At 39.2% G+C, this 16,732-nt stretch overlaps 1 protein-coding gene across 2 annotated transcripts in view; it reads left to right on the top strand.

Moving 5' to 3' along the window:
• Nucleotides 1–4,139, top strand: part of NAA15 (N(alpha)-acetyltransferase 15, NatA auxiliary subunit) — a 91,304-nt gene extending 87,165 nt beyond the window's left edge. For both annotated transcript variants that reach the window (XM_030815682.1, XM_003264673.3), the window contains exon 20: nucleotides 1,253–4,139. In XM_030815682.1, coding sequence (XP_030671542.1) covers nucleotides 1,253–1,453 — 201 coding nt within the window. In that variant the 3' untranslated portion in view covers nucleotides 1,454–4,139. The remainder of the gene's footprint in view (nucleotides 1–1,252) is intronic.
• Nucleotides 4,140–16,732: the final 12,593 nt, after the last annotated feature.

Here is a 16,732-nt window from a genome sequence, read left to right as displayed (position 1 = left end):
AGCCAGGGCAACATAATGAGACCCCATCCCTTAAAAAAAAAAAAAAAAAATCAGTCAGATGTGGTGGCACTGTATTCCCAGCTACTTGGGGGACTGAGATTTGAGGATCACTTGAGACTGAAAGGTTGGAGCTGCAGTGAGCTGTGATTGTGTCGCTGTACTCCAGTATGGACAACAGGGCAAGACCCTGTCTCAAAATAAAGATGTATTTACTAGGGGCTAAATAAAAATACTTATTTTGTAACTTGTAATACAATATGAGATTAAGTTAAATAAAAGTTAATATGGGTGTATTGTAAAATACTGTAGTTTAAACTAGAAACAAATGGATAGCTACCTCATGTTATAATTTGTCAGATAAACATGTATATGCTGAAAGACAGTTATTAATAAATATATTCATTTAATAGCAAATGAAGGCAGTATCTTTAAGAAAGAAAAATTAGACTTGTTAGTTGTACCATTTAGATTAGAACCTGGATTTAAAGTTCTAATCTAGGTCCTTTGTAACCTGGATTTAAGTTGCCTTGTAGCCTGGCAAAGTTTGTAGGGATTTTTGTATCTGGAAACTAAGTAGCTTTTCTAAGTGAAAATACTAACAAAGCAAACATGAGAAATGCATATCAACATGAATCAACAAAAAAGATAAGAAGCAGACTTACTTAGGGGTTTGGTTGAAAGAATTATTCATTTTCATGAACTAATTTTTCTTGCAAATAATCACTTCATGTTTGAGACACTCTTTTCTGCTTAGTTATTGGATATGCCTTAAGATGCTCTTTAATTTGAACACAAGGTTGAGTACAGTGTTTGAGTTTGCTGGCTGGCTCTAAGCTTTCAAAAATATTAAAAGGCATATGTGCAGTAATTGATATTGGCATTGTAAATCTGGATGTTTATACCTAGGGCCAGGCAAGGCTGAGGTAACATTGCTGCCTAAGGTCATACACTTGCTGAGAGTGAGTGGCTTTTTAAATATAGCACTCCGTATACCTTGCTTGCCTCACCATAGTCCCATTCCTGTTTCCGCAGTCATCCCTGTTTAGCCTTTTGTATAAATCCTGCAATTCTGGAGAGATGGTTAAATTAGGCCTTGAAGAACATTCTAACAGAATGTATATGCAGGAGTAAATAGCTAAATATGTGTTTTTATTTCTTATTTTAGAAATCTCTTGCTGTTGAAATGTCTAATAAATTCACAGTAAGAACCTTTTTTTGACCAGTTATAACATGACTTTTTTTCTTTCCTTAGACATGTATGGAGGTATTGGAAGCCTTGTATGATGGTAGCCTAGGAGACTGTAAAGAAGCTGCTGAAATTTATAGAGCAAATTGTCATAAGCTTTTCCCTTATGCTTTGGCTTTCATGCCTCCTGGATATGAAGAGGATATGAAGATCACAGTTAATGGAGATAGTTCTGCAGAAGCTGAAGAACTGGCCAATGAAATTTGAACATCACTAAACAAGCAAATGGAATGACTTTGGACCATATCTAGTATATAATATTTTTGTCACGCACCTGCTGCATTGCTCTAACTTACACAGAATGAGAGGAGTAAATGTTCTTGCCTTCAAATAGTGTTTTACGTTTTTTATCCTGCTGAAAAAGTATATATAAAATATCTAACATTACAGGATAGAGGTTCAGTTTCTTAAAAAATTAAAGCTGCTAAAATTGAGTGGTTAAAAAGATACCTTATCCTATTCCTACCCACCCACCCATGTTTTTAAACTAATTTATATAAAATCAGGAGGCTGTTACAGCTAACAAAGCAGGTGTGTGGCAGAAATATTACTTTAAATTTGTCTTGTGAGATTTTACTATATCTCAGACAGCATAAATGCTGTTTTAGCACTGGATTCTTTCACTGAGCACAAAGAGTTGTTGGGGCTTTAGCATCTGACTGATTTTGTTACGGGGTTGATTCTGACCATAGGAAGGATGCAATGTGAATCACTATTTACAGAGAAACCTACAACAGATGCTTGATGTTGTAGAAACTGGGACATATAGATACCAAGCAAAATTATAAGAAACCTATAAGGTGTTCAATATGCTTGTGTTTCCAAAATTCACTGTACATGATCAGTTTGGTGTTCTTGTACCACAGTTTTTAACTGAAGGAACCAGTTGTAACAGTCTCAATTTTAACTAAAACTTGAAGAACTAAAACAACAATGCAAACCTTTCAGCATTGTTTGGCCAAACTTGTTAAAACTGTAATGCAAGAACCAAATGCACTGTGATGTGGCACCAACTAATTAGCAAGCATGAATTTTTCACCCAAGAGTGAAAAAAGGAAAATCTACCATGGCTTGAAGTTAAAGAGCAGAACTCCTGACTACCATTCTATGACTGATCAAAAGACTAATAGTTAAAAACCTCAGCAGGCCTTGTTCATGATATGCAGAAAAAAAAGTGCTGCAGTTTAGATACCTCTGGAATTTTTCCACAGTGTCACAGGTTTGTAATACTTGAAGCCCTACATTTCTAAGAATATATTTCTTGCTCAGTTGTTTCAGGCAAGCCCAAGACTTTGTAATTTTTAAAGGGCCCAAGATTTTTTTTTTTTTTTCAAATAACAGACCAGCTTCTTTTTCTTGCAGTTACAGATGTAATTTCCTTTTTGTTGTCAAACATAAGGTACCAAATATGATGCAATAAATTGTTTTGAAAAGCAGTTGTGTGAATATTTCAACTAATCTGTGTTGGGCTTCTGTGAAATACACAGGTGGAAACAGAGGTGCAAGCCAGAGGCAATGTAATATGCTGTAAGGCTAGTGCAGATGGGAGCTTTTTAGAAGGGGCTAAGTGCTGGTGTCAGGGAAATTCCATAATGAAGTAGAATGCTGCTCCTGCATTAAGATTTCATTGAGGGCAAGGATGGTGGCAGGTACTATGAATGTAATTCATAATTTAAAAGGAAAACTAAAAACTATTTTGATTGGGAAAATGAGCCTTAATTTGTTAAACCTATACACTGAGGACTAGCCTCAGGCTTAATATTCTCATTGCATTTGGAAGATCTGCGCAAATAAGATTAAGTAAAACGAATCGATTGTATATATAATTGACCTTTTTGTGGAACATGTAGTTTATAGAAAGTATACTCTAAAGGGAATTTGCCGAAGACCTTTTACTGATTGAACAGTTGTGCTGCAATCAACCTTTCATAGTACATGACCTGCATTCCACATCCCAGTCTAACAGTTTAGAAGTGATGTAAAGAGAAGTACAAACCGAACTCCAGTGCGTTGTTATGTTTTATTAACTGGCCCTGTCTCAGGAACATCTTAACAGATGGCAAAAAAAACAAAAACTTTTTTTCAACTCCTGTGAGTGGCAACTGAAGTTCTTATTGTTGGGAAAGAACACTAGTCCTACCTCTGCCACTAATGAGGTGTTTGGAGGAGGTACCAGCCATATAATAGGGGGTGTATGTGTGAATTTTGTTTAAACTCTACTGTATATTGAAATGAAATTCATTTATTTGTCTTGACAATGTTCAAATGATGTAGATTGTCTTAGAATGAATATTCATAAGTACTCAGAACTCTTAAGATGCAGATGCCACCCGTGAGGAGCTAAATTCCTAACGTGTATTGTATTCCAACCCAATTTTACTGGAACTATTGAATAAATCTTTTATTTTCTTTCAGGTTTACTTGATAGTGGATACATTGGTGTCAGAGGACCTTGACTGGGTTCATTTTATGTCCAGACATCACCCCTGAAACACTGTACTGTACTATCTTGCTCTGAGTAGTATCAACTGGATCGTCTCATATTTGCCTCATTCATCCTATTAATTTCAAATGATACTGTGGGGGAAAAACAGGGTTAGAAAAACAAGTGGAAAAAATGGAGTGATGTTGTAATCTAAACAAGTGCCTTATGTTTATTGCTAAGAACTGGTGTTACCAACCCTTTTGAGAAGAAAGGGTCTCTTGACCTGTATTAACATAGGAAAGTAAAGTTCTTTTTGTTTTTCTTTATATTCAGCTACTCTTGTCATTTCTTGTTGAAAAACTAAAATCTGACTAGGTTAGTTTACTCAGCTTTAATCAGATAGTTGAGTCATATATTTTCACATTTTTCTGTATCTTATTATACACAAAAATAAATTGTGATCTCTAATAGCATGGCTAAAGATAATGCCAATATTAGTGAATAGCTTTGCTGTGGGCTTTATCAGGCCCTTGTTTTTCACAGTGTTGTTTGCATTCCATGGTGTATTGCTATTAGAGCTGTGAAATGAAAGCTGTGACTTTATGAAGAGATCAAAAAAAGTGTGGTCCAGATTCAGGTAGGTTGTGATAAGTTCAGGGAAGTCTTTTGTATGATTTCTAAGAATATTTCAGTTACCATGTATAGTATTTGGGAAAAGCTGTAACGTAAAATATTGGACTTTGTTGCAAGATAGGTATATACTTGTGTCAGATAATTAAAGCCTTAAATTTTGAAATGAATCTTTGAGATTTCAAAGAAAGACTGACCTTTCAAATAGAAGGCAGTCTTTCTATTCTAGCTCATGCCCCACTTCTTTAAGTTATAGACAAAGTTTCATGATACCATTCTACTATCATCTAAACTTTGCTGAACTCTACTGCCAACCTACATTAAAAACAAAGTCCCACAAAATGGCTGTGTTACACCATAGTGAGCAGAAACTTAAATTTTGTTCTAATTTTGATGGTTGAAAAATTTCAACCTGTAGCAATAAAACATTTTTGGAAAAGATTACTGAATTGCACTTTTACCTTTCAGTATGCAATCTGAGATCGTTGTTGAAATTAAAATATTGGTAATGTACAGGAGGTTCTGGAGAAAATAATGCTGGTGTTTTTTTGTTTTGTTTTGTTTTTGAGACGGAGTTTCGCTCTTGCTGCCCAGGCTGGAGTGCAATGGCGCAGTCTTGGCTCACCGCAGCCTCAGCCTCCCGGGTAGCTGGGGCTACAGGCATGCGTCACCATGCCCGGCTAATTTTGTATTTTTAGTAGAGATGAGGTTTCTCCATGTTGGTCAGGCTGGTCTCTAACTCCCGACCTGAGGTGATCCGCCCACCTCGGCCTCCCAAGGTGCTGGAATACAGGTGTGAGCCACCACACCCAGCCAATAATGCTGTTTTAATAAATCAGAAGAGTATCTTTTATGTACTGTCTTGGTTATATACTGTATTCAAACCTGCTGCCTACATCAGGGCACACCTCCTCTTTTGTTGTTGCTGTTTTGTTACAGAGATGGGATCTTACTATGTTGTCCAGGCTGATTGATTGCGAACTCCTGGCTTCAAGCAATCCTCCCACCTCAGCCTCCCGAACAGCTCGATTATAGGAACAAGCTACCATGCCCAGCTTAGGACACACCCACTTTTATGAAGATATATTAAAAGTAGGGAGAGGGAGCAGCATATTACAGGAAAGAAGATCTAAAAGTTTCTAGTGCCTCAGTTTATCCAGTTGCCTTTGAAGCAATGCTCTCTTGGGATTGTAACCAGAAGAAAGAAAAAACTGATACTATATAAATTAAAACTTTTACTAACTCGTAGTCTTAAATTCTATGTGCCAAAACCAAAATACAGACTTTGATTCAAGGGTGCTTGTACCAAAAGTAAAGTTGATACTTGGCAATCTAACAAAACTATACTGTGGTTCTTACATTTTAAAAATTAGGCCTTTGTCCTTAGTTTAAGGGTCTGCATTATCTTATAAAAGTGGTATAATTCTTCCTAACTGAAAAAAAGTTGTTGGTGGTGAAGATGTGATGGAAAATTTTCTCTGTGATATAAAGGTTTCTGCTGTTGCTAAATCTTCAACTAGGTCTCAATAAGTACAAATTACCCTCTCAATCAGAAACAAGGCAGGAAGTGAAGGGATTTTTGGAGTATGTTCTGGATCCCAAGGCTTGCTTTCTGCTAATACACTTCTAATTTAGTTACCGTGCATTGTCTAACAAAAACAAGAAGCCTCTCCTTATTCTATGGCTGTCTTCCCAATCTACCATGGTTTTCCAACTTTGGGCTTTTATAAGTACTGCTTGTTTTCTTTGATCTGCAAATTTACCAGGTTCATTGTCCAGTGTTTAATGCCTCATCACAAATGGGATAGGAACTGGTTTCTTTCTAAAGTGGTCTTCCAAAGCTATCTGATATTTCTTTATCAGTAGTGAAAAATTAAATTGGCTGCCACTTCTTATCTCTTTTCGAACTACTTATTTGCCTTCAAGTAATCATGCTGTCACTTGATATCTTTAAAAATGAAAAGGGAACCATTTAAAGAAGTAGATAATAACAAACCTGTCTCTTAGATTCTTCCCTTTCCTTTCAAGTTCTGAACTCTGGAGTACTAAATACTAATTCATTCCTTCGGTGACTTAATACATTTACTATGCATTAACAATAAAAGTATTTAGAAACATGTATTTAACTAGCATTATTGTACAACTAACATTTGTTCGGGAGTCCATAGAAAAGGACCTACGAATAAGGCAATTGCTTCACTTACACCTTTTTATGACTTAAACAGTTTTAGTTAAAAAGCCTACTTGGTATTTCAAGCATTCCATTTCATGTCACATTTCTCATTCACCTGCCAGGATGCTTTTTATTTGAGAGAAATGTCCATTTACGATATGAAATTAAATGTTTCAGACTCATCTATTTTTAATGTGATGTATGATATCTTAAGGGTTTACACTGGGTACATTGTGGTATAAAGGTATAGTGACTACGACAGTATATACAGATTGTATAATAGCTATAAAAGACGTAATTTTTAGGTCATCTGCCAAGGCAATTTTTTATCCTTTATCTGTTGATGTAGAATATTCCCATTCATCTTCTCTTGTCCTTCTCTGTTGTTCTTAAGGAATTCCTTCAAAATACTATCGATCCGTTTTAGTCTATTTATGCTAAGAATATATTGCTCACATCTAAATTTTGCTTTTTTCCTATACTTTGTCAGAGGAATGGCTGTGAATGGATGCCTGGAAGGACCATCCTCTAATTTTCTCAGTTGCCTGTTCATTGTGGCATTGGTTGGCAGTGAATCTACTCATCCTTTATGTCTTTAGCAACCAGCCACTCAGGTAACATCATGCCATTGGAATTAAGTTACTACAAGGATTGTCACTCAGTTTTCATCTTTCAGACAATATAAGGATATTGGTAACATACACACCTACTAGAAGGCTCTGTTTTTCGTAGCCCAGTATCTCCACTTTTAATCGTTACAAGAAGACAAAAGGTAGGGATATGCTATGGTTCTTTCTAGACACTTGGCTCACGGTGTCCATCACAACCAATAGCTGTGGTCCACAGTTAATCTCTACTGAGGCTAGGCAATTGAATCCTTTAAGTCATAAATTTAACATTGGTTGTGTATTAGAATCTGAGGTGAACTGTAGAAAATAAACCTTAATGCCCAGGCTCACTAGCAAAGATGTCTGATTTAAATTATCTGGAATCAGGACTAGGCATTGGTCCTCCTCCTTTATTTTCTGTCCTCTCTTTTCCTCCTCTCCTCTACTTCCTCCCTTCCCCAGTGATTCTAAGGTACATGTAAAATTGAGAGCTATTGTCTGATGATGAAGTTGTTAACAAAATATTTTATACTATTGGTTTTTCTCCTCAAAAAGATCAGAGGACAGAGGGGCCGGGCGCGGTGACTCACGCCTGTAATCTCAACACTTTGGGAGGCCGAGGCAGGCTGATCACCTGAGGTCGGGAGTTCGAGACCAGCCTGACCAAAATGGAGAAACCCCGTCTCTACTAAAAATGCAAAATTAGCCGGGCGTGGTGGCGCATGCCTGTAATCCCAGCTACTGGGGAGGCTGAGGCAGGAGAATTGCTTGAAGCCGGGAGGCGGAGGTTGCAGTGAGCTGAGATCGCGCCAATGCACTCCAGCCTGGGCAACAGGAATGAAACTCTGTCTCAAAAAATAATAATAATTGCCATAGATAGACGCTTGAGTTTTTAAGTGAGTATCAGGGCAAGGCAACGAGTCAGCAGGCTTTTAAATAAGGATCAGCGGTAGATACTACTCTCTGAAAATACAGACATACCTAACCCCCAAATACATATTCTCTTGTTATCCCTACAAGACTGCATTATCCATAAATGAATGAATTACTACTACAAATCTTACATGTGAAAGGATCCATAATTCTGGGACAGACAGAATTCAAGCTGAACACGTTGGCCTGATAGGGTAGAACCTGGAAAGGAGATTTATTTGCTACAGAATCATATGTCAAGCTAAAATTTACCTTATGAGATTTGTTGAAATAACATTCTGGATAGAACTCCCAAGTCTGTCCAATCTAGTTTGTTTCTTAACTGGTTAAAGAATATTTGATAATGAGTTAGGCTATGTTGATACTGTTGATCGCCATTCTTGAGTTTACAGATATTGATGGTTTTCTCTAATTTTGCATACTGGGAGGTCTATGTTTTTTAGTCTGTCCTCACATAGGTGCCTTGCCTTATGCTTTAGTTACTTTTCTTTGATCCTTGTGACTTAGCTGCTAAGTATCTGGTATAAACACTTGGTGCTTTGGTACAACAGTAGTATAATGTAGTTAAAGCTTTTAGGTCAGACAGAACTAGGTTTAAATCCTGGCTCAGGTCCCTTAGATAAGATACTAAGAATTTATAGGTCATACATCTGTTGGAAGGATAATATACTGCATAGAAAGTGATTACCACAACATCTGCACAATGTCATTATGTTTATAAAAGGTTCCTTTCTGTTTCTCAATGTTATACTTGATTATTCTTATTTGTCTACTGCAGCACATTTGGCCAGTGTTTCAGGAAGTGCTTTTTTTTTTTTTTAAGACGGAGTCTCACTCTTTCTCCCAGGCTGGAATGCAGTGGTGCGATCTCCGTTCACTGCAACCTCTGCCTCCTGGGTTCAAGTGATTGTCTGCCTCCCGGGTTCAAGCGATTCTCCTACCTCAGTCTTCCAAGTAGTTGGGACTACAGGTGCCTGCCACCATGCCTGGCTAATTTTTGTATTTTTAGTAGAGACGGGGTTTCACCATGTTGGCCAGGCTGGTCTCAAACTCCTGACATCAGGTGATCCACCTGCCTTGGCATCCCAAAGTGCTGAGATTGTGGGCGTGAGCCACCATGCCCAGCCAGGAATACTTTATAATTCTTTCCTAGATACTAACAGGTCAAATTTGCCTTTTTTATTTTTTAGTAGTCATACCTTGGGAGATACTGTACGCTCAGTTCCAGAGCACTACAATAAAATGAATGTTGTAATAAACTGAATATCACATTAAAGCAAGTCATACAATTTTTTCGGTTTCCCAATGCATATAAAAGTTACGGTTATACTTATAGCATAGTCTGTTAATTGTGTGATCATATTATGTCTAGTAAAACATTGTACATACCTTAATTTTTTTTTTTTTTTTTTTGAGATGGAGTTTTGCTCTTGTTGCCCAGGTTAGAGTGCAATGGCGTGATCTCGGCTCAACGCAACCTCTGCCTTCCAGGTTCAAGCGATTCTCCCACCTCAGCCTCCCAAGTAGCTGGGATTACAGGCATGTGCCACCACGCCTGGCGAATTTTGTATTTTTAGTGGAGACGGGGTTTCTCCATGTTGGTCAGGCTGGTCTCGAACTTCCGACCTCAGGTGATCTGCCCGCCTCGGCCTCCCAAAGTGCTGGGATTACAGGCATGAGCCACTGCACCCGGCCTTAAAAATATTTTATTGCTAAGGAATGCTGATGACTGTGTGAGCCTTCAGCAAGTCACCTTTTTGCTGGTGGAGGGTCTTGTCTCTATGTTAATCGCTGCTGACTGATCAGGGTGGTGGTTGCTAAAGGTTGGGGTGGCTGTAGCAATTAATATAAAACAACAAAGTTTGCTGCATTAATTGACTCCTCCTTTTATGAAGGAATCTCTAGCGTGTGGTGCTGTTTGATAGCTTTTTACCTGCAGTAGAACTTTCAAAATTAGAGTCAGTCCCCCCAAACGCTGCCACTGCTTCATCAACTAAGTTTATATAATATTCTAAATCCTCTGTCATTTCAACGGTGTTCACAGCATCTTCACCAAGGGTAAATTTCATCTTAAGAAACCACTTTGTTGATTGTTAAGAAGTAACTCTTTACCGAAGTTTCATCATGCGATTGCAGCAATTCAGTCGCAGTTGCATCTTTACGCTCCACATTTTTTTTTTTTTGGAGACAGAGTGCTAGAGTGTAGTGGTGTGATCTTGGCTCACTGCAACCCTCCACCTCCCAGGTTCAAGCGATTCTCGTGCCTCAGCCTCCCAAGTAGGTGGGATTACAGGCATGTGCCACCATGCCTGGCTAATTTTTGTATTTTTAGTAGAGATAGGGTTTTGCCATGTTGGCCAGGCTGGTCTCAAACTCCTGGCCTCAAAGTGATCTGCCCACCTCAGCCTCCCAAAGTGCTGGGACTACAGGCGTGAGCCACCAGGCCCGTCCATGCTCCACTTCTAATTCTAGTTTTCTCTCTCTCGCTTTTTTTAAATGAGACAGGGTCTCGCTTTGTTGCCCAGGCTGGAGTGAGTGGCACGATCTTGGCTCAGTGCAACCTCCGCCTTCTGGGCTCAAGTGATTCTCCCACCTCACCCTCCCAAGACCTAAGACTACAGGTGCGTGCCACTATGCCTGGCTAATTTTTGTATTTTTAGTAGAGACAGGATTTTGCCATGTTGCCCAGGTTGGTCTTGAACTTCTGAGCTCAAATGATCCTCCCGCCTTGGCCTCCCAAAGTGCTGGAGTTACAGGCATGAGCCACCACGTCTGGCCTTTCTTTTTTCTTTTTGAGATAGGGTCTTGCTCTGCCCCCGGGCTGGAGTGCAGTGGCACCATCACAGCTCACTGCAGCCTCTACCTCTTGGGCTCAAGTGTTCCTCCCACTTTAGCCTCTCAAGTAGCTGGGACTACAGGTAAACGCCACCATGCCTGGCTAATTTTTTGCATTTTTTGTAGAGACAGGGTTTCACTCCAGGCTGGTCTCAAACTCCTGGCCTTAAGCGATCTGCCCACTTTAGCCTCCCAAAGTGCTGGGATTATAGGCTTGAGCCCCCACACCTGGCCTAATTCTAGTTATCTTGCAATTTCTATCACATCAGCAGTTCCTTCCTCCATTGAAGTCTTGAACCCTTAAAAGTCATCTCTGAGGATAGGAAACAACTTCTAAATTCCAGTAAATGATATTTTGCCCTCATCCCATGAATCATGATTGTTCTTAATGATATCTAGAATAGTGAATCCTTTCCAGAAAGTTTTCAATTTACTTTGCACAGATCCATCAGAGAAATCACTGTTTATGGCAGCAATAGCCTTACAACATGTATTTCTTAAATCATAAGACTTGAAAGTTGAAATTGCTCCATGGTCTATGGGCTATAGAATGGACATTGTGTTAGCAGGCTTGAAAACAGCATGAATCTCCTTGTACATCTCTGTCAGAGCTCTTGGGATACGAGATGATTGTTAACGAGCGGCAATATTTTGAAAGGAATCTTTTTGCACAGTAGATCTCAATGGTGGGCTTAAAATATTCAGTAAATCATGCTGTAAACAGATGTGCTGTCTTCCAGGCTTTGTCCCATTTATAGAGTACAGGCAGAGTAGATTTAGCATAATTGTTAAGGGCCCTAGGATTTTCAGAATGGCAAATGAGCATTGGCTTCAATGTAAAGTCACCAGCAGCATTAGCTTCTAACAAGTCGGCCTGTTCTTGGAAGCTTTGAAGCCAGGCACTGACTTCTCTGTAGCGGTGAAAGTTTAAGGTGGCTTCTTCCAATAAAAGGCTTGTTACATCTACATTGAAAATCTGTTACTGAGTATAGCCACCTTTAACAATGGTCTTAGCTGGATCTGGATAAACTCCTGCAGCTTCTACATCAGCACTTTCTGTTTCACCTTGCACTTTTATTTATGGAGATGACTTCTTTCTTTAAACCTCATAAACCAACCTCTACTAGCTTCAAACTTCTGTAGCTTCCTTACCTCTCAGTCTTCATAGAATTGAATTTAAAATCTTGCTCTAGATTAGGCTTTGGCCTAAGGGAATGTTGTGGCTGGTTTGATTTTCTATCCAGGCCACTAAAACTTTCTCCATATCAGCAATAAAGTTTTCTTAGGTGTTCACTGGAGTAACACTTCTAATTTCCTTCAAGAATTAATGGTTTGGCACAAGACTCTAGCTTTTTTAGCCTGTCTTAGCTTTTGACATGCCTCTTCATTAAGCTTAACCATTTCTAGCTTTTGATTTACAATGAGAGATGTGCAAGTCTTCTTTTAACTTGAACACTGGGAGGCCATTGCAGGGTGATTAATTGGCCTGATTTCAGTATTGTGTCTCAGGGAATAGGGAGGTTTGAGGAAAGGGAGAAAGATGGGGGGATGGCCGGTTGGTAGAGCAGTCTGAACACACACACCATTTATTAAGTTCACTGATGTTATATGGGCACAGTTTGTGGTGCCCACAAATGGTCAAAATAGTAACATCAAAGATCACTGACCACAGATCACTGTAACAGAAATAATAAAAAGTTTGAAATATTGCAGGAATTACCAAAATGTGACACAGACACAAAATGAGCACATGACTTTGGGGTGGCATTAACAGACTTGTTTGATGGAGGGTTGCCATACCTTTAATTTGTAAAAAATGCAGTATCTGCAAAGTACAGTAAAGCAAAATGCAATAAAATGAGGTATGCCTGTGTTTATACTTGCTAGTACTTTATACTATTTTACCTTTCCCACAGTCGAGAAAACCACCTATCTGCCACTGTTTTGACATTCATTGAAACCTTTAGTAGTGTTAACAAACTTGGCAAACTTCATAATGCTTCCATCCATCCAGTAGTTATTGAATGCCTGCTATCTCCAGGTGCTATGCTTCACACTGGGGGTACATGACATTGTCCTTGCTCTCACATTTTTCACAAGCTCCTAAAGGAGACAGACAAGTGAATGCAACAGCAATATCTAAACTCCTGGGAGTCAGCACTCATTTCTGTTTGGATAGGCTAGGAAGAGCTTCAGAGAATGTTGAATTTAGGTATGTGAAACAGAAAAGTGTATTCAGGGGCTTTATGTAGCCTAGTGTGAACAGAATCTGAGAAATGAGACTGGGGCTGAGATTAAAGAATTAGGTGATTTAGGGGCTGGTCACAGTGGCTCACGCCTGTAATCCCAGCACTTTGGGAGGCCGAGGCAAGTTGATCACTTAAGCCCAGGAGTTCAGGAACAGTCCGGGCAACCTGGTGAAACTCCATCTCCCATCTCTACTAAAAGGACAAAAAATTAGCCAGGTTTAGTGGTGCACGCCTGTCGTCCCAGCTATTCAAGAGGCTGAGGTTGGAGGATCACCTGAGCCCAGGAAACTGAGGCTGCAGTGAGCTGTGATTGTGCCCCTGCACTCCAGGCTCGGTGACAGAAATCAGACGCTGCCAACCAAAAAACAAACAAAGACTATACGTGTTTGAAATAATTCTGCTAGTAATGTGATGGTGGGGGAAGGGGAGCAAGATTGGAAGCATCAAGACTAATCAAGACTTAATAGTTGAGCTAATAAATAATAACTATCAGTATCATTCACGGAGCTCTTACTACGTGCCAGGCAAATTCTACATTTGTTAGCACATTTAATCCTTGAAGAAAACCACGAGGTAGGTATTGTTGCCCTTTAAAGGAAAACTGAGGGTCAAAGAAGTTAGGTTTGTAACTGCCAAAGGTCATACAGGTTATAAGTGACCAAATCTGGATTCAAACCTAGGTGTGTCTAACTCCAAAACTGTTTGCTTCTAAAAACTGGACAATCTAGGTAGCCTCAGGCAAGAAATGGTAAGGATAACAATAGTAAATATGGAGAGAAAAGCAAGAATATGAGGGATGTTAAGGTGGGACAGATCAGCTGACTCTGGGGGAAAGAGGGTGGTGAATGGAGAAGGAATAGTTAACAATGATGTCCAGGTTCTGACTTAAAATGTTTTGTTTTTAAACAGAGTAATAATTGGGTAGAAGAAATTGAGGGAAGAAGAGAGATCCATTTCAGACATGAATTTTAGGAGCTAATAAGATCTCTAAGTGAAGATGTCTAGTAGGCAGCTAGGTATGGGTGAAGAATGAGTTGTGTGTACTATGGCCTGAACAAGACTACTCAGATGAAACAAAGATGGTGACTCTGGCAAATACCAACAGAAGTGGCTATAGGAAGAAGCTAGCAAGAGATCAAGAGACTAGTCAAAAGGCTAAGAGAAGTAGAAGATAACGGTGTTGAGCAACTGAAGTGTTTCAAGCCTTCAAAATTAAGATGAGATAATTAACACCCATCAAGTTGTTAACATTTTAAAAGTCTGAATATCAAATATTGATGAGGATGTTGTAAAACAACAGCAATTCTCAGGCACTGTCTTCAGGAGTATACATTGGTACAATTGTTATGAGGGCTATTGGCAATATTCATTTAGTAAAATGAAACATGCATATCCTGTGAACCAGTAATTCCGCTCAGGTATATGCCCTGTTTAAACATTCCACACATTTGCCAGAATGACGTGTGCAAGAATGTTCAGTGCAGCATTGTTCATAATAAAATCTGGAAATAAAATGTCAACATAAGAATGGATACATTGTGCTATGTTCATCTAATGTGCAGTTAAATAAGTTAGCATTAAGTGAAGCAAGGATTACCTTCCAAAACAATGGTTCTGCCCAAAGGCAAGTAAAATGGCATTATATATCCTTCATACAAATTTTTTAAAATGCAAAACAATACTAAGTATGGTTTATAAATATATTCATCAAAAGTAAAACTTTAAAAACAGGCTTGGGAATTATAAACAAAATTCAGAGCAATGGTTTTCTTTAAAGGAGGGAGAGACACACTAGTGGCTTTACCCCTATAATCTTATTTCTTTTTTTTTTTTTCTGAGACGGAGTCTTGCTCTGTCGCCCAGGCTGGAGTGCAGTGGCGCAATCTCGGCTCACTGCAAGCTCCATCTCCTGGGTTCACGCCATTCTCCTGCCTCAGCCTCTCCGAGTAGCTGGGATTACAGGCGCCCCCGCCACCACGCCCGGCTAATTTTTTTGTATTTTTAGTAGAGACGAGGTTTCACCGTGGTCTCGATCTCCTGACCTCGTGATCCACCCGCCTCGGCCTCCCAAAGTGCTGGGATTACAAGCGTGAGCCACCGCGCCCGGCCAATCTTATTTCTTAAACATTTGAGGCAAGTGTGGCAAAATTTTAAGATTTGTTCTCTGTTAATTTGGAGTCTGTTTGGGGTTTTTTTTTTTAACTTAAATTTTGCATTCCCCAATGACAGTGTGGGTGGGCAATAATGGATAATGCGAATTGACTCAGCAGGGAAACTCTGTAATTGAACCAAATGATTACTTGGTTTCTATACATTCTCAAAAAGGTCAAGGGTACTTTAACTGATTTATCAAGAATGGCCAGAAAATGAAAAAAGAATTTTAAAAAGCATGGGGGAGGATTACTAGGATGTGTAACATAATTTGTCAGGAGGAAAAGAGGCTCAAATAATACCTAAAACGTTACTGCCCTTACTACCAAGGTGGTTATATGTAGGTATTATTATCCTTTCCTTATAGATACCTGTCTCCGAAATGTTCAATAACTTGTTAAAGGGTATGCAGATAGCAGTAGAGAGAGCCAGGTCAAAGGATCCATATACATATAGGTATATATATATACACACACACACATACATATACACACACATAAACACACACACATATATATATATACACACACACATAAACACACACACATATATATATATACACACACACACACACAGTAATTTTTCCCTGTTGCTCCTCCTGTTATCAGCTGGTTGTTCAAGGTCACTGAACTGTAGATGTTAGAGCAGGAACTTGAAGCCAGGTTTTTAGTTTTAAGGCAAAGTAAACTGCACTGTGTTCCTGGATCCTATTATTTTGCCTAGGGAATTATAAGTGAAGTTAAATGGCTTATGCTATTTAGGACTTCCTTAGAAGAAAAGAATGTTGAGATTTTAAATATCAGTATTTTAAAAATTATGTATTACACAGTGTTTATCCACTTTGACATATATATCATACTTTATGTTGGCACTGCTTTGTGTTTCAAACTTAACTTTTCTTCACAACCCCCTGTTAGGCTGGCATTTAGATTTCCTCTTAGGTAGGTAGTTCTTGCACCTTTTTTTTTTTTTGAGACAGAGTCTCGCTCTGTCTCCCAGGCTGGAGTGCAGTGGCGCGATCTCGGCTCACTGCAAGCTCCGCCTCCCGTGTTCAAGCGATTCTCCTGCCTCAGCCTCCCGAGTAGCTGGGACTACAGGCGCCCGCCACCACACCCGGCTCATTTTTTGTATTTTTAGTGGAGACGGGGTTTCACCGTGTTAGCCAGGATGATCTCAATCTTCTGACTTCGTGATCTGCCTGCCTTGGCCTCCCAAAGTGCTGGGATTACAGGCGTGAGCCACTGCGCCTGGCCAGGCACAAGGTAGTTCTTTAAGATGGTGAATATAAGTGCCTAAGATCATTTACCAAATCTATGAATTAGAAATTACAATCCCTGTATCTCTTAAGTGAAGTACAGTGTCCTGCAAAATAAACTATTCCAGTGACTAATATGCCAGTAGGTAAGTAACTAAGAGCTGTCTGTTATAGATGTATTCATTATTAGAGATTGCTGGGTTGTCTTGTTAAAGTATAATTAGAAA

The sequence above is a fragment of the Nomascus leucogenys genome, chromosome 7b (assembly GCF_006542625.1).
Source record: "Nomascus leucogenys isolate Asia chromosome 7b, Asia_NLE_v1, whole genome shotgun sequence".
NCBI classification, from domain to species: Eukaryota; Metazoa; Chordata; class Mammalia; order Primates; family Hylobatidae; genus Nomascus; species Nomascus leucogenys.
Note: the sequence above shows the minus strand (reverse complement) of the source record. Positions and strands in the feature narration are given on the sequence as shown.